Below are 24,884 nucleotides of genomic sequence, written 5' to 3'. Positions count from 1 at the left end.
AAGCTTTTCCTAGAGAGCCAAGAGCAATGACAAAAAACATCTGCAGGGTTTCTCCACCCTCAAGTACAAATCACATGACACAGATACATAAATTTGTTTTTTCTAGGCTGCCTTCCTTCTTCTTCTGGAATCGTGAGTGGTCCCAACTGGTCATCAACTAGAATTTGGCTGGGCAAGGGGGCAACATCCGCAGTAGCTACAGGAGCTGGGGGACACAATGGCATACAGACTCACGACCGCCCCCTACTGGGATATGGCCTTGGAAGGACATCACTTGGGGCAGGGACAACTCTTCCGGCAGTGTGGACACACTAATCAGAAACAAGTGTTTTCACCAGCCACGCTTAGCATCACTACCTACACGTCCCAGAGAGTTGGCCAAACCAGCGCCTCTTCCTGTCCCCTATGTTGGCAAAACTCCCCAGCATCGAGGTGTCTTCTCCGTCTCTGTGACTTTCCACCGATACTCAAATCCAAATCCCTGAGCCGGACACGCGGGTCCCCCAGTCATCTGCCTCCTCTGTACCTGTCCATCTTCATCTCCTCTATGCCAGATCTCAAACTTCACATTCTGGCACCCCTGCGAACTTCCCAAGCTCTCCTTGGCTTCCTGTCCTTGGTGTGTCTGCCTCTCCCCACACGAGGCTCAGGGATCACCAGGATGTCACCATCCACTTTCCCGGGGAGGGTTACAGAGATGCCTTAAGGGATACACTTTGAACTAAGAGTCGGCCAACTCGGAAATAAATAATACAAAATCTTAAAGTTTTGGTTTAATTTAAAAGCATGTACAGATCTGGTATGGGAGTGTCTCGCAGTACTTCTGACATCGATCACCCCGGAATGCAGCACCCAGGACTCCCGAGACCCCTGGGATGTTCGTAACACAGAATCCTCCTGTATTTCTCCAAGCCCCCCCCACACACCCCTCTGCCCCACTGATGGGCTGTCTTATCCATACTTAGAAAAAAAAATTTTTTTTTTAGTGAAGCCTTTACTAAGTCTTTCCAAAGCACTCCATTCACCACACCTGCTTTATGAGTTCACACAGCACCTACTGTCATTATAAAACAGCAACAAGGGCAAGGAGCAGGAACACGTGTAGGAAGGATCAGGGCAGACTCCGGGGGAAAGACAGTAAGGCCAAAGAAGGCAGCAGAGAGCACGCGCACCCCAGAGCCCGCCAGCCACTAAATCGTTTACGGCAGGGATGGAGAGCCGGACAAAGTGCAGGGGTGGGAGAAAATGCAGGAACGGCTTCAACACCAAGAACGGGTGCTGACTCTGCCACCCGATCTAGAGCACTTGTGAGTGAAGGAATGAAAAAACAAGGGAAGGCTAATATTTACCTCGGGAGGGTCAAGGGCAGGTTGAGAGTCAATATCTTAATTTCCGGCGACACTCAGTGCGTATTTCACTGACTTCACCCTTAATTCTCCTGAAGGCGACAGATGGCCTCACAGACTGCATCAGATCATGAAACACAGTGGCCGCAAGAAGAGAGAGAAGTCTGAAGCATTGAGATCCTTTATGGAAGCGGCCAAGGTCTCAATGCATGGGGCAGCCACCATGCTGGGCAGCACAAACCACACTACTCATCTTGATTTTCAGTAAAATCCACCAAATGGGAATAATGTTTTCCAAGAAGAAAGAGGCACCACACATTCTTGTTTCCCTTAAAATGATGCGGTGAGCAGCCACTCAACCTCCTCAAAGACCTTGGCTGGGGCCGACAGTTCATAGGTTCAAATCTAAACTCCTCAGACAAGTTTTCAAGATTATCTTCAAATGCAGACCATGCTTCACATAGAACCCTACATAAAACCCTCTGTTCCGGCCACACACATTATTTTCCCTGCCTTACTCAGTTTACGATGTGCAGCAAGCTACTTGGTTTGAAAGGGTTACGTATCAATGATGTAATGGCTCCTTCACGGGGCATTTGTGTTTATGCCTCTATACGTGTACACAGACACACACACACACACACACACACACACACATAAAAACACTCACAGGCTCTGTTGTCTGAACTCAAGCACATCAGACTTCTATCTTCACAGAAAAGAATGTTAATGCCTCCATTATAAAATCTTAACTTTTTTTTTTAAGATTTTATTTATTTGAGAGAGTGAGCAAGAGAGAGAGAGCACACGAGCAGGGGGAGTTGGAGGGGGAGAAGCAGGCTCCCTTGCTGAGCAGGGACCCCAATGTGGGGCTCCATCCCAGGACCCTGGGCTCATGACCTGAGCCGAAGGCAGACGCTTAGCTAACTGAGCCACCCAGGTGCCCTTAAAATTTATTTTATTGATACTTTTTCCTAGTACTCAAAATTTAAACTGCTACTTGGACAGTTGTTTTAATTAAACCATGAAGTGTTTATTTTTGTTATACGAATGATAGAGCTATTTTATGCAGTTCATATATTATTTCCAGTGCTTAAGTTTAACAATCTAACTTTTAACTTTACTATATTGGTGTCCCTGTCTTGCATTTCTAATCACCGGTGCAGTATAGAATTGGCTGTTGTTCATGGGTTTAAAGCCAAGTTTCTATTTTTTTTTTTTTAAAGATTTTATTTATTTATTTGACAGAGAGAGATCACGAGTAGGCAGAGAGGCAGGCAGAGAGAGAGAGAGGAGGAAGCCGGCTCCTGCTGAGCAGAGAGCCTGATGCGGGACTTGATCCCAGGACCCCGAGATCATGACCTGAGCCAAAGGCAGCGGCTTAACCCACTGAGCCACCCAGGCGCCCCCAAGTTTCTATTTTTCAACAAAACTTCAAGAAACGTTCATTTGTTCGTATCCCAATTATTTGTCCTTGTTTACATGACAGTACTACAGAGCTGTACATATCACACCCCAAACATGTGTCAAAATATGCGTAAAAGTGGTACCTTCCACCTCCTCGTGCGCATGCCTAAAAAAGTCACAATTTCTCCTGTACTTCTCCTGACATCAGGCTTATGGTAAGATAAGGAATAAAGTTCTAAAGTTCTTGGTCTCAACTTTACAACCAGCACACATTTCAAAAGGCATTTATGGAGAAGAAAACCGATTTGTCCACCTTTAATTCTAAAGGGGAGGAAAAAAAGGCTAGTACCACAATTGCAAAAGGTTTCAATCTCAGATACCATGGGGCTGTGTTATATGAGCACTTCTCTGACCTGCCGGGGAGGAGACAGAGGCATGAGATGACAAATAATTAAATTATCATTAGAGATTCTACCTGGAATTTCCCTCAGTGAGAATACTCTGCTGAGATGGAAACACAGAAAGGGGCACCCTGTTTCTCCCTCAAAAGCAGAAATGAGTATAACTCAAAAATATACACATAAGGGGCACCTGGGTGGCTTAGTGGGTTAAGCCTCTGCCTTTGACTCAGGTCATGATCTCAGGGTCCTGGGATCGAGCCCCCCATCGGGCTCTCTGCTCAGTGGGGAGCCTGCTTCCCCCTCTCTCTGCCTGCCTCTCTGCCTACTTGTATATCCGTCTGTCAAATAAATAAAATCTTTTAAATATATATATATATATATATATATATATATATATACACAAATAAAAGCTTCAAACTGATCACTTCCTAGCTGTGTGACCCTGGACAAATTATGTCCTTATGTATTACAAGTCTCCTTTCCCTCATCTGTGAGACGAGCACAGTAACTGCAGGTACCTCCCGAGTTGCCAGAAGGAGATTCTACAAAGAAAAGATTTGAAACGAGGCTTGGCACCCACGCGGAAGTCACTCAGTGTCAGCTAGGATGACAGTCACCGCCCGCTAATGCGGACTATCATGTCACCTCCCGTGTGACTTCAGACCTTCTGGCTGAGAGCCACTCACTGTGTTTAGAAAACAAGAAATCCTAAAAGAGAAAAACTGAGAAAATTCAGCTTTGCAAAAAAAAATCCTACATCAACCTTATTTTTTCACGTTAACTCAGCTGGGGGCAACCCGGTGCGTGAGAGCCACTGCTGGAAACGGTTAGGTTGTTGGAAGGACGAGAGGTCCGCGCTGACCGCAGAGACCCGCCTTCCCGTCCCAGGACGGGCGACACGGCGCTCTCGTCTTTAAGGACTGAAACACCACGTACAGATCGGGCTCGGTTTCCGAAGCTGCGCTGTGGGGGACGGGAGGCCGCTATAGAGCCCGAAGCCTAGCCTTGAAGGGACTATGCTTATACTGAGGACTTAAAACATTTAAAATTCTTTCAGCCCTACGATCCATGTCAAATATACATTTTTTGCCATCTGAAATGTGAGCATGACCCTCCTCTGTTTAAAAGATTCCATTGGGGATGCCTGGGTGGCTCAGGGGGTTAAGCCACTGCCTCCGGCTCAGGTCATGATCCCAGGGTCCTGGGATCGAGTCCCGCGTGGAACTCCTTGTTGGAGGGGAGCCTGCTTCTCCCTCTGCCTCTGACTGCCGCTCTGCCTGCTTGTGTGCACACACACTCTCTCTCTCTCTGACAAATAAAAAAATAAATAAAATCTTTAAAAAAAAATGAGGAAAAAAAGAGAAAATTCCAAAACAAATGCTTTTAAAAAAATAAAAGATTCCAGTGGTTTCTCACTGCGTCCAGAAGAGAAGCTAAAGCCCTTAACCTCTGCAGTCCGGCTCTGCCCAGGCCTCAAGCTCCCTCCCTCCCATGTCTCCGCTCCGCTCCGCCTTCCCGCTCCTCCCTCTCCCTGGGAACCTGCACCTGCCCCTTTCCCTGAGCGCGCTCCCCCGCCCGCCTGCGTCCAGGTCTTGTCTGCATGGCTGTTTCCTTCCTATTTTTTTAAACCCAGACATCACCGCGTCCTTGATCATCACCATGTTTCATTCAAGCACTCCTGCAAGTCCCCGGCAAATGCTTTCCTTTTCTTACTGCATTAGGGAATCACTGGGATTGCCTTATAAACATGCCCGTTTCCCATCTGTCTTCTGCCCTGGAATATAAATTGCTGAAAGCCGGGACGCCTGGGTGGCTCAGTCGGTTTACCGTCTACGTTTGGCTCAGGTCATGATCCCAGGGTCCTGGGATCAAGTCCCATGTCCGGCTTCCTGTTCAGCAAGGAGCCTGCTTCTGCCTCTGCCTGCTGTTTTCCCTGTTTGGGCTCGCTCTCTTGTTCTCTCTGACAAATAAGTGAATAAAATCTTTAAAAAATACAAAATACATAAATTCCTGGAAGCCAATGCCTGGTTCTACACCCAAATCCTAGGAAAAGCACCTGGCACATAGGAAGTGCTCAGTAAGTTATCGCCTGAGTGGAAATGAGGTTGACATGGCCTTGGCATAGGACACAGGGATGGTTTTATTGCAGAATAGCGTGCCCAAGGAAAGTTTCACTAACGGGAAGAGAAACCTCTGCTGATCCTTGAAGAAGGAAGAGGGGGTCCATTGGGGATTGGGCCAAAGGGGGGTGTGGAACACAGAGAAGAGCCTCAGTGGTCCGCCCAGCAGGCACGTCAAGTTCCTTTCCAGGAGCTGTAAATAGATTAAATTTAAGGGCTGGGAAATCTGAATTTTACTCTCTAGGCCTGAGCTCCTTTGTAATACATATCACTGGTAAACAAAACACAACAAACCATTTAGGCATCTATGCTAGGATAGGGCTGCCGTGGTGAGGAAAGGGTGTGAGTCCCGGTTCCCGCGGTGGGGACAGCCGGTCCGGTAGGAAGATGGAATCCGCCTGTCCCTTTAATGGTCCCAGCCTTCTAGGACAGACTAGAGTCTCTGGTTCAGAGAAGAAAACAAATTAAGTTCGAACGAGCATAAGCAAAGAGACTGGCACTTGAACCCGAAGAACAAAGGTATCTGCTGATCTCAGAGGATCATGGGTAGGTTAATCTATGCACCGCCGTATTCATGAGGCAAAGACGGAAGAAACAAAGAAATAATAAAAGGTGGGTCTCTTTTATAATTACGAAATGTTAAATAAACGATCTAAGCTCTCACTGAGAGGAATGAGAAGGAGTCCACTGCAGAAAAGAGCATGGAATGAACGCTTTAAAGTAATAAAAATTATTAAAATGACCAAGTATCCTTCAAGGCTTGCCAGATACACCAAGGATGAACAGAATCGTTAGAAGCTGAATTCACTTGGCACCGACTTTATTCTTGAAAACAAAGCTAAGCCCCTTGCCTCCCGGGACTTCCTCTGGGGCACTCTGCAAAATTAGTGTCCCATACTTGGCAAGTGATGAATTTCTGGAAGACTCCCTCTCCCGGAAACGGGCGGGGGCTAGAGGAGAGCCATGAGGGCGTCCCACTCACCACCGTCTCTCAGAACCTCGGCTCTAAGCCCTGGTTATCAGCGGGATTTCGGGGGGAGATATACCACCCCCCACAATGCCCCCGAAACACAAGCTCTAAAACCCAAACCACCCAGGGACACACTGAGCAAACTCCTCCAAAGAACAAGTTGCTCTTATCCCAACGGCTTGCTCTCAACCCAACTGCCTCCACTCTGACTCTCGGCCTCTGCAGCCTGGACTCCTCCTACCCGAAACCTGCGCCGGCTGCTCACCGGACCCTCATGGCCAAATCCAGCCGACAGCTGTCTGCGTCCTCACCCCGCTCCGCCTTTCACACACCTGTCCTCCTTCGCTTTTGCAGCCCCGACTCCCCTCCTGTCTGCCCTGCGGTTCTTCCCAGGGCTCCTCTGCTTGCCTTCTCTTCCCTCTGCTTTCTCTTTCAGTGTCAAGACTTTTTTCAAGTTCTGGATCTTGGCCCCTAAAAATGCTTCGCTCTCTCTGGGCAATCTCATCCATCTTCCCACCATCCATGACCACCTGTTCCAGGAAGAAGATGCAGGCTCTACGCTCATGCCGGGTCTCTCGAACACCAGGGCTCGCACTCCCAGCCGCCCGTAGCATGCCTCCATTGGGAAGTCCCAGAACGTCCCCAAGCTAAGGGAACTAAAAATGGCAGACGGGGACAAGAAAGCAGACTTCTCTTCTCTCCCACTAGAGCCTCAGCCGTTCTCCCATACAGGCTCCCTCCTTTTATAATGTCACACGGTATGATCACGGCTGACCTTCTGTCTCTCCCAAGAGAGTGAGCCTCAAGGAAGACTGGGAATTAAATGTCATTTGACTCCACAACCAAGTCCAGCAGGGTGCCGAAAAGATACAGCATTTGGTCAAACGAAAGAAGACAAAGTCTCCATCTCCCATCCCTCATCCCAGCACACGGTGGGAGTTTAAGAAAAGATGGGGTGGGAAAAGCAACACAGAGACATGTTATCGGAATGAGAAATGCTGGTAAAACTACAAGTCTGCACACTGTAGGTACTTTATAAAAACAATGTCTCCCTTTTGGGAGAAATTTCAGGATTTTCCATGATCGTTCTAGTTGCAAATGTATTCACAAAACAACAGATCGGCACAGATAGGAGAAAGAGACCAGCATAATTAAAATTAATCATTAAAATTCATTTTAACCATCCCTCCAAACTTAAACGTTATTAAAACATTACAAATATTACATCTGCGTGGTACCTTTATTAATTACACCAATCGTTGCTTTGAGAAAATTAAAAGATGAGATTTAGGCTGCTGGGATTTGGGCTACAGTAGTAGGAAGTCAGCCACACACTTAAAAATGTGAATTTTAATTACTGTGTCTATGTTTTTATTTGTTTCTTTGTTTGCCCAAATACATCATGTTTTGGAGGGCCAAAGTCTTATTCAAGGATGGGAATATTCACTTCCCATCATTGGTTTCTCATGTCTGAGGCCCAGAGGAAAAAGCATGATACTATTTGTCTTCCTATCCCTATTTTCATAGAGAAATTTAGTTCTAACACGTGAAGAACGAGATCCCAGCTTGATAGAGGACTCGGTTTTAAAACTATCGTTAACACCCGATGCTGTTCCGATTTTTGTGAAAGCAAATAAACAAAACGTGTCTGAACATCACTGATAAGACAAAGGTGTACTGCCAGCCACTGGCTACTTATCTGATAAGCCCAGGGCAACCCTGAGGTAACCTGCAGACTGTTGTTATTCTGTACTGTATAAATTATTTATTTCCGAGGATATATTCAGAAATTTCCCTCCCTTCTGGCGCAGCCTTCCAAAAACACCTCACTGGTCAAAAATCAATCTCTCTTCATTCACTACTTGCTCCGCACCTGGGTGAGCCCCGGTTCCCAAAACCCACACGTGAGCTCCACTGCTCTGTGGGATTTCTCACTCTCACGTAGGACAATAGAAAATACGAGACACATTTTCAAAATCTGCCGTGTCATAGTCTCCCATGAGCAGGATTAGGAATAGCTAGTGATCCAAAAACAACACAAAACAACAACCAAAAAAGCCATAAATATTTAGGCACATACAAATCTCTTGTTGAAGTTCAAGGGACAGAGTTAGGTAAACACCCTCTACCCAGCCAGCATACCTGGCCGGAATGTTCTCATCCCAATCCATTTAGTTGACAAATAATCAAATCTTTCCCTGATTTCTGACTCGTTTCTACAGGGTATTACCACCTCCAGGAATCATGTCTCCGATGGAAGTTTCTGATCTCAGGTCTCTCCTCAAATTTCTCAGCATCAGACTCAATCGGAAAAACAATTAAGTTCTAACCCAATGGTTCGCGTTTCTGAATCTTACTTACAAAACCATCACCGTCTTACAGAAAAAGCAACCAAACGTGCATAATCTGGATTAAAAAGTTCACATGGATAAATGTAATCACATTATTTCTATATCTATTTGATTTTCACTGTCCCCAAAACGCATGACCACAGGCATCTCTTTAGTAAGGAAAAACAAAACAAACAAAAAAATCACACATGTCAGCCTTAATTTGAATATTCTGATAAGTGGAAAATGTAACCCCCACCCCCTTCATGAAGGTCTCTAAGCTTTGGATTTCAGGTTGCATTCCATTTGTTTCTACAGGAATCCTGCCAAGTTCTTTCTGGCTCAAGAGCGCTAAACGTAAAAGATGTGTAGATTGGGAAGGACCACATCTGCTCATGGTCACGCCAAAGGTAACTTCATGACAAGGGAATCCCCGGTCCTTTTTAAAACCCAACTGTTTCAATTAAACTCACCTGTTCCATTTGAAAGACTCAAGTTCTGGGAGCTTCTCTGAGCACAGGAGTTGCTGCTGGAGTCAGAGTGCTCTTACCCAAAGACTCTGACGTGAGACAGTATGTTTGGGGCCCCCCGCCAAGTCAGCAGCAGGTTTCGCTGTTGACATCAGAAACCGGGGCAACAAGGAACCGTTTTACTAGCTCGATACGGAATGGGGCCGACACAACCCTTGAGGGGAGCTCAGGAGCTGGACGCAAGGTCTGAAAACCATTCCCGTCTCGGATCCCCGTGTATTGGGGAAGGTGCTCCTGTTCACACACGTAACATTCATGATACCCGTATGCTTTCCCGGACTCGTTAAAACTCTTAAATGTATTAGAGGACTGAATCCAAGTGGGTAAAATTTCTTATAAAAAACTAACACCCCCCCCCCCAATAAAAAGGCAAAGAAAACCCAGATCTGCTTAAGCAAAGCCATGAGGTGAGTCAAGCTGATTGTCATTTTGACCTTGCTTTGCTTTAATTCAGGAGCCTATTTAGAAATGTAACAAGCAACCCTCTTCATTCGGCTCAGCTAGCAGAGCTAATAGGCTTCTAATTAATTTCCAGAAGATTGCTGTTATAACTAACAGGTTTTAAACATTTGGTTGATTGGGGAAAATGAATTGAATATAATGTATTTGATTTGGAAAATTAGTTTTCATTCTATGTGCTTACCATAATAGTGTTTATTTTAAGTTTACATGATTCCATTAAGAGTCCCAGAACACCACCGGGTTGTTTTTAGCCTTAACAGGGTCCTATCCAACTTAAAAAAAAAAAAAAATCAATTTACATTTTGATTTTTGTTGTCCTTTATTTAAGGGCAGGTAAAATTCATTTTTGTGGCTTTAATAAAAATCTTCATTCTAATATAGCCAAGAGGACTAAACACTTCAAAATGATCCCAGTGATACCTCCGTCAAAAGCCTGCTCATTGCACGCAAATCCTCCGGGGAAAGGCTTCTACACACCAAGTAAGATGAACCAGTTACGGCATTGTTTATGAAGTTTCCCTTGATTCCTCCTGACAACCATTTAAACAACGACTGTTGGGAAGTGTCCCTCAAAGAACCAACAACAATAGCAAGGATCAGAGCTTTTCTATGTAGCTAATACTATTTTTAAAAGGAGAAAATATTTCTTCCTGGAGGGATTATGAGAAGCCTTATTAAAGACACCTGCAAACAAAACAAGTGACAATAGATCTTTATCATAATTGATAACTGAGTTATCCTTGAGACAAAACTTCTTTCTTGGAGACAATAACTTCGAGATTTACTTCGGCTATTAGAGTCAAGACATCAGCTAATTGGGACTACCGGTGGAAGTCTCACCAAGATTAAGTGAGCAGGTAATAAAAAGGCCCTTGTCTCTCAGTGAAAGAGAAGTACAGAGAGACTAGAATTTTCTCTCCTCGGGCAGCTGAGAATGTTTTAGAATGAATTCAGGCGGCGTCTCTCCCTGTGTTTCCATCCATCATGCAAAAGTAGGTAGGTAGATTCTGATTAGGAGGGCTGACCATGTGCCGAGCCCACAGTGGGCCAGCCAGCTCTGGAAACTCAACCTCTGCCTAACTTGCACTTGGCAAGCAAAAGAACCTTCCCACAAGTCTTCTCAATGTCATTAACCATCACCGGGAAAATGTGATCCTGTTTTAGCAAAGAATTCCTTCTTGCGGACAAATTATATAGCAAAACCCAGCAGGACATGTTTAAAAATTAAGTTCGCAGAAGAGGGACAGAAAAGCAGAGATCTTTGCAATAAAAGCACTGTCTCCGAGTCTCCATTTGGTTCACGTTGGTAACAGTGCACGCCTTCACCCGGGGGCCACACTGTCTGCTGTCACATACTCATGGCTGCATTTCTGAGTGACTCACAGAAATGCCTGTGGTCATTTCAGGCTTATTAGTGACTTTTATAACATAGCTAATTTTCCAAATTAAGTAATTCTGGCTCTTTTTATAACAACGGCTCCAGAAAAGTCCCTAAGTTTTGACTTGAACTACATCTGAGCATTGAACAAAAGTGGGGGAGGGTGAGGAGCGACCATCAGGATGAGGCCATGATTGCGGACCCCAGTGGCAGCATTTCGACATCCTGGCCTTACAAGGTGTTCGTGATTACTCAGGGGGAGTGAAACAACAATTCAAGAAGTGTTAGCAACAGCAGCGGTGAGCTTAGAATACGTGCAGCTGTTGATGAATGCGTGTCATTTAAAAAAGAAAAAAAAAAGCCCACTTGGAAATGAAGAAGAAAGGCCCCCAACCTGAATCGCTGAAAAGTAGACAGAATTAAACAGCAGGAAAATCATCCCACGTGTGCAGCAATACTGAGTGAGCAGATGAGGCATGAGATGACCCAATATCGTTCCGCAGAACTCCAAGTTCACAGACAAAACAAATACTATATGGAAGGTACTTTTGAGATTGCTGGGTTTCACACACACACACACACACACACACACACACACCCCTTAAGACTTAGAGCCATCAACGTGTGAAAGAAAAGCTGCCTAGAAAAACAAAAAAGACATTTTCAGAGATGACTTTGATCCTGTACTCAAATTATTGGCTTAAATGTACTTGCCTCTAAAGGCTTTGTATCTGCAGTAACCGCTCCCTATTGTCCTTGCTAACAAAGTATTATTTTCACCTTATTATTACTAATCTTTTCTTTGTTAGCAACCCCACCTGGTTTTATCCCCCCAAATAGTGCAGTAAATATTTGTCCTTTGTGGTAATACAATGCATAATTTAGTTAATCTGAGCTATCTTTCCGTGAGAGGTGATTGTTTCTATATTATGAAATGTGCTCACGGTAAAGGGACGTTTGTGCCAGATACCTGGCGGGCAGATAGAGAAGCACTTACCAAGCATGTAGCTGCTTCGAACCAACCTTGACAAGACTGTGTAGCCACTCCTACACATGAGGTATTACTCATGTTAACTTAGTCTCCGAATCAGAACCACACCTTTCTCTTACAAACACGGCCTTTACTAAGATAACATGACATCGTCAGGCCGAGAGGCCCACCCTCGGCCCCCATGGAAAGGACTTGAAAGAACAGGAACTACAGTTTTCCACTGGAGAACTTGGCATCACTGTGACCTTACCTGGAAGAAATCTAGAAACGTCAGGGGTAGCAAGTCATCCATGTGCCCAATGTCTTTGGAGAAACGATTTAAAATTCTTCCTGCAAGAACAGGATATGAGAAATTACTCATTTCCCCAGATAGGCCCTTTAAGAGAAACAGTTCACGGACAAATCAAAACAATATTTTAAATGCACATGTATTTAATCTATTACACATTCATACAAAATAAGCCCATGTCAGTGGTAAAGAAAAAGAAAATGAGATGATACCTAAAGAGAAACAAAAATACCACCAGAGGGTGGTGGGCAGGGAGTTCAAATTCGGTCCTGATTTTTAATAAAACAGAAGGGGGAAAGACATCTTCTGGCAGTATCAGGAAGGGCTGGTGGATTTTAGAATGTTCTCTCCTTTCCTGTGCCTTCTCAGGTGCCCTCCTGCCCAGAGGCTGAGTTGGTAAACAAACAAATACAAAATCCATAAATTGATCACAATTGCTATACGAATTTTGCTTCGGTTATCAGAATTTTACTATGTGGTACTTATTAAATAAATGTAATTATAACCTCTCTACCTCCCTCCCCCGACCCAGGATGGTTCAGGGAACCTCCCTTTTTTTTTTTTTTTTAAGATTTTATTTATTTATTTGACAGAAATCACAAGTAGGCAGAGAGGCAGGCAGAGAGAGAGGGGGAAGCAGGCTCCCTGCTGAGCAGAGCGCCTGATGTGGGGCTCGATCCCAGGACCCTGGGATCACGACCTGAGCCGAGGGCAGAGGCTTTAACCCACTGAGCCACCCAGGCGCCCCAGAACCTCCCATTTTGAAAAATTTTGGAATCCTGCCATTCCCGAGTTGAGAGTTTACAACTGGGGTGATAAGTTGCTATCTTCTGAGGTATAAGCGAGTGTGACAAACAGACTCATTCTTAAAAATCCAACACGACCAGAGGAATGCAGGCAGAAAAACAGAAATATGACTTAATGATGAAAGATCATTTTGTGGGGTGCCTGGGTGGCTCCGTCAGTTAGGTGTCAACCTTCGGCTCAGGTCATGAGATCGAAACCTACGTGGAGTCCCTGCTCAGAGGGGAGCCTGCTTCTCCCTCGTCCTCTGCCCCTCCCCCACTGTTGCTCCTGCATGTGCTGCACACTCAATCACTGTCAAATAAATAAAATCTTTTATAAAAAATCATGTTGTAATGAGCACTGGTTATTACGTAAGACTGATCAATCACAGGGGCATCTGGGTGGCTCAGTCGGTTTCAGCTCAGATCATGATCCCAGAGTCTGAGATTGAGCCCCCTTGGGGCTCCCTGCTCAGAGGGGAGCCTGCTTCCCTGCTCCCTCTGCCCTTCCCCCGCTTATAACTCTTTCTCTCAAATAAATAAAGAAAAAAAACTTAAAAAAAAAACCACAAAAACAAAAACTGATGAATCACAGACCTATACCCCTAAAACAAATAATACATGTTAATTTTTAAAAAGAAAGATCATTTATTACTCCTTGTATCTCCCTCCTCAGAATCCATGAGAACAGTATATCCTAAAGGCTTCAGGATTGGAAAGTGAGAACAGATCTATAATAAATATCTAGTCTTTTAAAAGACAGAATTCACAGAAACTGAAGTTACACACACACAGTTTGTTTTGGTACACACAACTCTGGAGAAATGTGTTTGTCTCGGCCCCTGAACTTCTTCTGTAATGGAAGCTTCTGGAAGCCAGCCTGTAGGTAAGACATGGGTCCTCTACACACTCTTCCCAATGTCTGTCAGAAGTGACTTCCCCCTGGGGCCCTCCATACCAAGCCACAACTGGGCCACGACTGGGCCATGACTGGACCACGACCCGGCCCATGAAAGGCCAGCGGCAAGGAGCTGAGCTATTGCCAGATGCGCAGGGTCACCCGGGGTGAAGAGTTGGAGCGACTGGAAGCTTCCGTGCTTGGCCAGGCCACAGCATGACAACCTGGGCCTCCAGGTCTCTGACTCAGGTTCAGGAGATACAGACTCCAGAACCGGTCTTCGTACAGTGACATTTTTGGCAGGCCGGGCGACAGCTCCTCGGAGACTCTAACAATACCTCCTTGAGAGGGTGATTCTGAGGATTACCTGGGCTCATGCATGAGAAAGAACCTAGTCACAGTGCCAGGCACGGTAAAACAAAACAGCAAGGTGAGATAACCACTGTGGCCCACAGGACCTGAAGCCGGTCTCTCGGAAAAGCCCGGCTACCAGCACCCTCAGAAGGTCAACCCGTGAAAACGCACATTCGAGAGCTTTCGGATGGAGCTTGAGATCTGCATTTCTACCAGGCTCCCAGGTGGTGTCTGCTGCTGCGACATCACCTGGGACGCCAAGTGATGACCACACTTCGAGGGCCAGAGGTTAGGTGATCATTTCATCAGTCGTGCTTTAGAAACATGAAAATCAGTCGGGCAACTTCCCACATATTCTTAACGGATTTTGTGAACTACCTGGCTATTTTTGACCTTCCCGAAGTATCAATATCAAAATGAGGAAAAAATACATTTAAAACTGTTAAAAGAGGGTCGCCTGGTGGCTGAGTCAGTTAACTGCCTTCAGCTCAGGTCATGATCCCAGAGTCCTGGGATCAAGCACCGCATCCAGCTCCCTGCTCTGTGGGAAGACTGCTTCTCCCTCTGCCTCTCTGTCTCTCATGAATAAATAAATAAATATTTTTTTAAAAAGATGTTAAAAGACATAGTTTAAACACTTATTATTTCTTCAATGAAAAAGCCCAACTTTTCAACATAGTCAAGATTCAGAGCACTGTAGAATATAGCTCAGCTTAAATAACACAGAAACCAATATTCAAGTTTTGGGTTTTTTGGGGTTTTTTAAAAGATTTTATTTATTATTTGAGAGAGAGAGAGAAAGCATGAGAGGAGAGATGTCAGTGGGAGAAGCAGACTCCCTGTCAAGCAGGGAGCCTGATGTGGGGCTCGATCCCAGGACTCCAGGATCATGACCTGAGCTGAAGGCAGTCGCTTAATTAACCAACTGAGCCACCCAGGCGCCCCCCCCTTTTTTTGAAAGGTGAAAAGGCTACACAGAGATGAATGATACATGATAACCACCCCTTTTACCTTCCTCCAGATGTAGATCCAGAGAGACCCATGGTTGGCAAACAGCAAAACACAAACAAAAAGAGAAAAAAAAAACCAAAAACACACAAAAATATGAGAAAAACCATCTCCCCACACGGCCACTACAGTAACTGAGCTGGACGTCAAAGACGGTCAAAAACCTAAATGCTCCTTCAGCAAGAGGCAGAGTATAGACAACGTGACATTAAGAGAGTCAGTAAGTTACTTCCTCACTCCAAGAAACAAAGGGACGAATTTCAAGTTCACGGCCCCGTTATCAACTTTTCTCAAAGGCCCTCAAATCAAATCCATGACGATTTCCCATCACACACACGCCATGCCTCTTCATCCAAACGGCATTTGGCCCTGCTGGAGCGACCCCCGGGACGTAGAGGGAAGGGGGATTCACCATGAACAGGGGGAGCCCAACCCATTTCCAGACTATTCTGTTAGGCAGGACTTTCCGTCATTAAACCGAATCTTGCCTGCCTAAAACAGGCAACCCTGTGCTTATCCTGCTTTTATAACCACACGGAGTGAATCTAATTCCTCTTGACACGACAGCCCATCAAATGCTTGAAGAAAGTTAATCACATCCTTCCCAGACTGCCCACACGCCGTTAGCCCTTGGTGCCTCAATTATCCCTCCTGAGATACTGAGTCCCATCTTGGCCACTGCTTCCCGCCCAGACTCAGGTGGCCGGTCTCAGTGAATGCCTTATGTCTGGGATTCAAGTCAACAGCCCACGCCTCGTCTGATTACCTCGGGGTAGAGTCGCAACACCATCACCCCTCTCCTGCACAGGACAGATAACCGATCATGAGACCGACCACGACAGTCAGCTACGGTGGCCAGATCACGTTTTAGACTCACACGGAATGAAAACCCACACTGCACGGGTAGATTTCAGGGAACAACTGGGGGATGTATACAAACAACTTTAAGAAAGTGTTCCTTATGACCCAGAAATTGTAGGGATGTATGCATCAAAGATCTTCAGTGTGGGTTATCTGGCAAGTGAGACGGGGGAACCCGAACATTTAGTCTGAAATAAAGTCTATAATGTATTGTGCGCAATTTTAATTGTTTTTTATCAATGCTATTTTCTAGAGTGACTATGTATTACTTTTGTAAGAAAGTAAAGCTGGGGGGGGTGGTCAACTGGGATGGCTCAGTTGGTTAAGCCTCCAATTTTGGCTCAGATCATGATCTCAGGGTCCTAGGATCAAGTCCCGTGTCTGGCTCCATGCTCCATAGGTGGTCTGCTTGAGGATTCTCTCCCTCTGCCCACCCCCTGCTTGTGTGCTCACTCATACGCTCTCTCAAATAAATAAAATCTTAAGAAAAGAAATAAAGAGAAAGAAAGGGAGGAAGGAAGGAAGGAGAAAAGAAAGAAAGAGAAGGAAAGAAAGACAGACAAACGTGGGGAAGGGAATAAGGCTGGGAACAAAGGGGAGGCACAGAGAGAGACAGAGAGACCTCATCTGGAGTCCACACCACCAGAGAACCAACCAGGGTCTCCTAACTGTTCTGTCCACAAGACAGGGTTCCAGGAAAGAGGTCATCAAACTTCTGGTCAAAATACAAATCTGTAAGTGATCTTACTTTAAGAACAGGGTCTACAGTCTGAGCTGGAGTCAATCACCTGTCAGTAGAATTCTGACAAATCTCTCATCCGGAGGATTCCTCCACTTCCTTAAAATAAACTATAACACGAAACTTGGAAGCTCCCATGTCTAGTATAGACCCTATGCTTTTTCTTTTTTAAACAAAAAAGGAGGTAGGTTTACATACCATCAAATATTGAAGTATATTTTTATTGAGGCATATACTTTGTATCTTGTAATATTCATCCCATTTCAAGTGGGATAACCATCACCAAAAATCAGTGTTAGGACATTTTTGTTCCCCCAGTAAGATGCCTCATGTCGTTTACAGTGACTTCCTGTTCCCAATCTTAGTTAGCCTCAGGCAACCACTAATCTACTTTCTTTGCTCTTTGGGGGAGATTTCATTAAAAAAGAATCAAATGGCATGTGGTCTCTCATGTCTGAATTCTTTCATTTAGTCCAGCATTTCCGAGGTCCATCTATGCAACAGTGTATCAGTAATTCCCTCCTTCCGAGTGCCATTCTTTAGCACAGAAGTGGTCTTCAACAGCAGCCCCATCAGCCCTATCAGGCCACAACACACCTGACTGGAAGGGTGAAAGTAGATGTGTTTCATCAACTCTTGGATATTAGGAACTTCTTTTTACATGCTCATGTTTAGCCTCATGGAACGTTCTAGAACCTAATTCTTTTGCTATGAATGTGCCACTGGTTTGATAGCCCTGCAGAGTCAGAAGCCAGGAATGCTGGGTCTGGGCCAGGTTGTGAGGGTGGTGGAGTGTGGAAGGCAGGACAAGCGAAAGAATCACTGTCCTAGTGATAAGTAGGATCTCAATCCAAGCAGTAAAGGAGAGAGTCTCTCCAAAAGGGCAGAGAGGACAGACTTGTACCTTACAGGGACAATGCAACATGATGGGGAAAATCTGACTGAAAGGAAAGGATGTTCAGTGGGTGCCAGAGATGGTCACCAGGCTGAAAAATCACAATGTAGGCATGAGAGAGAGAGGATGAGCATGGAGTTTCTGCGTCATTCTACACAAACCAGTTCAGCGTAAGGACAGGAGCTATGCAAGCTTGGGAGTTCCCCGTGTCCATCACCTTCACCATCAGAACAGGTCATCAACATGGTAGCTGCTCAAATAATGGCATGAAATAGAGCAGCAGGAATTAGGAAACCATCAGTGGGAAACCAGCAAGGTTCTTGTCTTCCTCTGACACTCAGTAGCAACCGGTCTGTGGGTAACTCATTTGAGGCCCACTTAGACACAATCTCTTGTCTGTAAAGAGGAGACAATCTTATTTGCTTCTCCTACGTGACAGGATCAAAGATCGTGAGGTTAAAAGAGACAGTGCTTAGGACGGCACCCTCTAAGCTGTGAGATGGCACACTCGTGGGGGTTGTTGTCTGCATTCTCATCAGGGATGGTAGAGCTTTAAAGGACCATGCAAGGTCATGAGGGCTAGTCCTTTCCAAACCTTGTCAAGAGTCTGTGATTCCGCAGAGGTGCCTTGAGAAGGAAGTAGAAGCATCTTCTCTCACCATCAAAGGTCACCCCACCCTTCTCGCCTGAGCTGCCAGTTCCCTCCTCCAGCGCTCTCCCAGAACAGGCTCCCTCATATTCCTCTGGACATTCAGACAGCGGTGGCCTTTGAAGAGAGGGTTCTGAAGCTAACAGAAATGTTCAAATCCTTTTAGATCAAGCTCCTGGTGCTAGAGAGGAGGACCCATGGTCAGCTTTGCTCAGGGTAATGCAGTAATATTTCCTAAGAGGCAGGTGTTACGGCCAAGTCATCCTGGCATTTCCACACATCAGAAAAAGGAGACATGAGAAAGTCTACTTTTTTTCTCAGGCTAGAACCATCATCAGTTTTTCTGGCTCTCTTCGTAAACTCTGCTCACTGTCCTTCCTGAGACTTCCTGTGCATTTCTACACACCAAATCTTATGTCCATTCCTGATCTCCTAGGGCTTCCTTGAGCACGTACATGGCTATTGTATAAAACACCTGAGACTCGACACATCTAAACTGAACAGAAGTCTTTGAGGTTGGCCCACAAATGCCCACGTCCAACTTTTGAACTTTGCCTTAGACCTCTGCCCCAACACCCAGCATGGAAACCTGTAAGTCATTCTGACTGATCTTTACCTCACATAAATTACTAGCGGGACTTCACTGCTCACTTACAATAATTTCATGGACATCCTTGATTCGTTATCTGTCAAATCCAACCCATCGGAACAGCGACAAGAAGGGAGAGAAAAGAGATCCCTACCTGAACCATTCATCACTCCTGGCTCCATGTTTGTTCTCATGAGGGCCTTCTCGCTCTCCCATTCGCTTGCCAAGTAGGCCCACCATCCAGGCCCATCCACCCAGATTTCTCAGCCCTTTCCCTCCATGAGACTCTTGCTGACAAATGGAGCTCCCAAGCATGTGCGACTCACTTGACCTTCTCCATCTTGATCAGACAAGCTTGGGAGACCTGTGCTGTCCCCTCAGAAGCCCACCACAGGCCTGGCCACAACTAACAGACCAAAGGAGACCAGGGTGGCCAAGCCGCTGAGTAGCTGCCAAGTCATTCAGAGTTCTGCTCTCAAGAACTACAAGGTCACAGGGTAGCAGGAAAGTGGAACACATTCCCCACCCAAGCCAAGGGACCCAGCTATACGCAGACACCCCAGGACAGAGAACCCAGCTCCAGCTTCTGGAAAGGGGGTCTCTGCTTTTGGGTCCATGGGATGCCCCCTTCCCTTCAACCAAGCGTTTCACATCTGAATAACTCAAGTAGATCCCGTTTTTCACCCCAAACGGCCTGACTAGAACTATCGCCACAGATCCAACAGGAGACTCGCTTATCAAAATTAGGGACATGACAGATTTTTGTCCAGTGAAACGTTCAAATTACTCATTACCTTGTAGGTCACAAAACTTATTTTTTCTTGTAATCATTCTGGCAGAACCTTTATCTTGTGAACTACAGATTTGTGTTTTTAAATAAAAGAGACAGAGCATAAATACATCTTTTCTTGATAACCCAGAACTAGCATTCAGCGCATCCGTGGTTTGACTGAAACATGGCGGGGTCTGAGACGCTTTCCCACACCCCGACGTACCAGTTTTCTAATACCGTGCTTCCAGCCACCACATCTCGCCGTTGTGCAGAGCCTGCCTCCAATCTGCTCCTTGACGTTTACTGATGAGGACTGTGGAAACCCTGCAATCAAGCAGGGCCTAAAATAACACTCAACCTGCTCTCAGCAAAGACATAAGCAACTTTCGTGGTCTCAGGCACAGGTTTTCTGACACTTTATTTGTTGAGAGACTATTTCTGCTTGCCTCCAGATTCCCCCCAGGGTCTGGGTATATTCTCAGCATATCTCATAAACCCATTCAGGGGTTTAACTACTCTTTAAGTATACCAGTCCTATGTTCACAACTGGCGTGTACACCCTTTGTAAGCCAGAACCACATTTAACACACAAACTACATAATAAAATGCCAAGTGCCTAGCGGATACACAAACTGGATTTGCTATAAAAAAAAAAAACCATAAACCCAGCAGCTTTCCAACTTTTTTTTAAAGATGATCATGTTCTTTCTTTTTTTTTTTTTTTAAGATTTTATTTATTTATTTGACAGACAGAAATCACAAGGATGCAGAGAGGCAGGCAGAGGTGCGGGGGTGGTGGGGAAGCAGGCTCTCCGCTGAGCAGAGAGCCTAATGCAGGGCTCGATCCCAGGACCCTGAGATCACGTCGTGACCCAAGCTGAAGGCAGAGGCATAGCCCACTGAACCACCCAGGCACCCCCGTGTTCCTTCTGTCTCAGAAACCTAGAAGATAGGGAGGCCTGAGTGGCTCAGTCGGTTAAGCTACTGCCTTCAGCCCAGGTCATGATCCCAGGGTCCTGGGATCAAGTCCCGCATCAGGCTCCTTGCTCAGCAGGGAGCCTGCTTCTTTCTCCGCCTCTGCCTGCCACTCTGCCTGCTTGTGCGCTCGCTCTCGCTCTCTCTCACAAATAAATAAATAAAATCTTAAAAAAAAAAAAGGAAAAAAAAGAACCTAGAAGATAACCTTGTCACCACTGCAATCGTAATTACTGCCCTTTTAAATTCCTTTCCTTGAGGCACCCAGGTGGCTCCATGGGTTAAGTGTGTGCCCTTGGCTCAGGTCATGATCCCAGGGTCCTGGGATTGAGCCCCGCATTGGGCTCTACACTTGGAAGGGGTGGTCTGCTTCTCCCTCTCCCTCTGCCTTTCCACCTGATTGCACTCTCTCTTTCTGTAATTAGTAAATAAAATCTTTAAAGACAAATAAATAAATACATCCCTTTCCTTACTTTCAAGAGCCAAAGACCACTTGTCTTTTTCTCGTCACACACATTAAATTTCAATATAGGCATCAGCAGGACGGGGGGTCTAGTTTATCCCCTGCTGTCTCCCCGGGGCCTGAACAATGCCTAGCACATCGAAAGTGCTCCAACACATTCTGAATGAGTAGATAAAAACAAGCCCTTCTGCCGGAAGTAACAAATGGTTCGTTTCCAAATTGCGGTCTCTATTTCTGGTGCTTGATATTTCACAGTTTTATTTGGCAGTGTTTTCCCAACTAGGGAAATTTGTGTTGTGACATGAAGCGTCTGTTCTGTCACACTTGTCACTTTCCTCGCGCTGTTGTTGAACCAATTTGTCTGCGCTCCTTCAGAGGCTGTCTGAAATGTCCACGTGCAGACCGGGAGTGCTGGGTACAGCAATGGCGCGATCGCAGGAAAGTCCCAGAAAGTAAGGGATCCGGGCGTTTCAGAGGTGAAAGAGCCGAGAGGCAGGACAGCAGTGGCCAGGGCTGGGTGTGTGGCCTCAAGGGACGGGTGTGGAGCAGACTCGGGTCCTGTGCGGGTGAGGAAGCCAGCAGAGGAGAGCAAATACAGACAGACGAGAGGGGAGGTGCAAGGTGCAGATTCTAATGGGACAGGTCGCCAGATATGGAGGGAAAGCTCTGGCCCATCGTGGCCTGGGCTTACAGAATTCCTCTGAAGCTAGGAAATCCCCCTAAGAACTCAAAGGTAAAACACACAAGAGACCATTTAATTTCAGCGGCCACCTTCCGAAGGTGACCGCACACCATTTTCTTAAGGCACTGGATTTGGTATCCAGGCCTAAGAGGGTGACATTAACCACACACTGAGGGAGAAAGCCTACTGTCCCCTACAGACAGCCCTTCAAAGGGCCCTTGTTCCTCGTCATAGTGAATATGGGATCCATGCACCTATGGGGGCTGGTTTTTTTCTGCCCACCCTGACTACTTGCTTACATGAACAGAGTCAGGTCTAGGGGGCAGGTCTGATGCATGACTCCTGCTCACTCCAGTGGCAGCAGCGGGAAGATTCGGGGAAAGTGACAGCTATACAAACCTAATAAGTACGACCGGGGGTAGCCCAGGATTCTACTAGGGATCCCAGGGTCTCTTTAGCAATATGAAAAATTTCCCAGAATCATCACACTGTGCTACCGAAGTCCAGAGGTCACTTGCCTCTTCATATAATTAAGACATTAAAAATAGAAATTCCAGGAGAAGATATTTGCAAACGACGTATCAGATAAATGGCTAGTATCCCAAATCTATAAAGAACTTAGTAAACTCAACACCCAAAGAACAAATAATCCAATCAAGAAATGGGCAGAGGACATGAACAGACATTTCTGCAAAGAAGACATCCAGATGGCCAACAGACACATGAAAAAGTGCTCCATATCACTCGGCATCAGGGAAATACAAATCAAAACCACAATGAGATATCACCTCACACCAGTCAGAATGGCTAAAATCAACAAGTCAGGAAATGACAGATGCTGGCGAGGATGCGGAGAAAGGGGAACCCTCCTACACTGTTGGTGGGAATGCAAGCTGGTGCAACCACTCTGGAAAACAGCATGGAGGTTCCGCAAAAAGTTGAAAATAGAACTGCCCTATGACCCAGCCATTGCACTATTGGGTATTTACCCTAAAGATACAAACGTAGTGATCCGAAGGGGCACATGCACCCGAATGTTTATAGCAGCAATGTCCACAATAGCCAAACTATGGAAAGAACCTAGATGTCCATCAACAGATGAATGGATCAAAAAGATGTGGTATATATACACAATGGAATACTATACAGCCATCAAAAGAAATGAAATCTTGCCATTTGCGACAACATGGATGGAACTAGAGCGTATCATGCTTAGCGAAATAAGTCAAGCAGAGAAAGACAACTATCATATGATCTCCCTGATATGAGGAAGTAGTGATGCAACATGGGGGCTTAAGTGGGTAGGAGAAGAATCAATGAAACAAGATGGGCTTGGGAGGGAGACAAACCATAAGTGACTCTTAATCTCACAAAACAAACTGAGGGTTGCTGGGGGGAGGGGGGTTGGGAGAAGGGGGGTGGGGTTATGGACATTGGGGAGGGTATGTGCTTTGGTGAGTGCTGTGAAGTGTGTAAACCTGGCGATTCACAGACCTGTACCCCTGGGGATAAAAATATATGTTTATAAAAAAATAAAAAATTAAAATGAAAAAAAATTATAAAAACAAATAGGAATTCTATGATCCCAGGGTCCTGGAATCAAGCCCCGCATCAGGCTCTCTGCTCAGCAGGGAGCCTGCTTCCCCCTCTCTCTCTCTGCCTGTCTCTCTGCCTACTTGTGATCTCTGTGTGTCAAATAAATAAGTAAAATATTTTTTAAAAAAATAGGAATCTCAAAGTTCTATTACATCATTTGACGGATGGGGGCGGTTCAAAAGGATGCGTGTGCTGTTTGTCTAATTAGATAGTGCTCATTTCTCCTCCCCCCGGGAAGATATTGGACTGCCCCAACACAATGACTTGTAAAAACCGCAGTGTCTTTGAGACCAAGGGCGATCTGCTTTCTAGCCACATCATCGAGTCTCCCTTCCTCCCGGCTACCACATCCCCTCACTCTGTACCTCTACCACCTGGTAGCCCATTAGGAAAAGCCTCTTCAGCCCCTACGCAGGGGGCTTGCCATTTAAATTTAAAACCTGATTGCCTGGTGTCTCTTGGGACATTTTCTAACCTAATGTTAGTGGCAGGTTAAGGCAGCACACGGAAGGGAATACAGCACCTACAAGACAAAGAATGCCGTGCGCACGCGCGCACACACATACACACACACACACACACACACACACACACACGGCATGGAGCGCACACTCAACCACGGTCAGTGGGAGTCACACACAAGGTAAGGCACAGTTGGCTGGACTCGTTTCCATGGCGGAGACATGGCCCAAGAACTTGGAAGGAGAGCAGAGAATGGGCTGATGGAGAATGGAGTCTGTCCAGGTATGAGGAACGACATGTGTGAGGACTAAGACGTGGGAACGTCGAAGGGATGACAAATGTTTGCCTACTGGATGGAAGGAGCATGACCTCAGGTGTGCCGAGACAGGTGTGTGCTTCAGTGCGTGGACGGAAAAAGCCAAGTGCTGGGGGAACTCCAGGGAAAATTCCCTGTGGTCAGAAAGATCCATGTGCTCTCTCCCATCACGCCTCTTCAAAGCCATTCTCTTATACGGAGAAGCACTGAGGGCAGCACCCATCTACCCCCACCCCTGTCACCCCAGGCTGACCAAAGCCTGAGGAGGGCTCCAGAAGATGTCCTGGGACCCATTCCATTCAGACTCTATATGCGCAAACTCCCCACAACGACTACACCCCCTTCCCGTCCTTGAGCTACACCTCAGAGATGTAGGCAGGAGTTCTTATGGTTGTTTTGGTTCACTGATGCTTGGTTTCTAGAATACCACCACCTACCACCACCATAGGAGAACCCAGTAAGTGCCAGGAACTATTAAGCACACAGTACACATCATCTCAAAACTATAGGCCAGACAGATCTGTATTTTACAGATGGAGCAGCTGTGGCTTAGAGACAGGAAGAAATTAACTCAAGGACACTCGGCTGTAAAGTAGCCAAGCCAGGACTCATGCCC

The 24,884-nt window shown here is 45.9% G+C and overlaps 1 protein-coding gene across 2 annotated transcripts in view; it reads right to left on the bottom strand.

The window, feature by feature from the left end:
* The window catches only part of ABCC4 (ATP binding cassette subfamily C member 4), a 247,332-nt gene that overhangs the window by 76,048 nt on the left and 146,400 nt on the right, over positions 1 to 24,884 (bottom strand). For both annotated transcript variants that reach the window (XM_045070905.1, XM_045070906.1), the window contains exon 20: positions 12,186 to 12,265. In XM_045070905.1, the coding sequence (XP_044926840.1) occupies positions 12,186 to 12,265 (80 nt within the window). The remainder of the gene's footprint in view (positions 1 to 12,185; positions 12,266 to 24,884) is intronic.

The sequence above is a fragment of the Mustela putorius genome, unplaced genomic scaffold (genome assembly GCF_011764305.1).
Source record: "Mustela putorius furo isolate JIRA1106 unplaced genomic scaffold, ASM1176430v1.1 tig00003974_pilon_pilon_pilon, whole genome shotgun sequence".
Lineage (NCBI taxonomy): Eukaryota > Metazoa > Chordata > Mammalia > Carnivora > Mustelidae > Mustela > Mustela putorius.
Note: the sequence above shows the minus strand (reverse complement) of the source record. Positions and strands in the feature narration are given on the sequence as shown.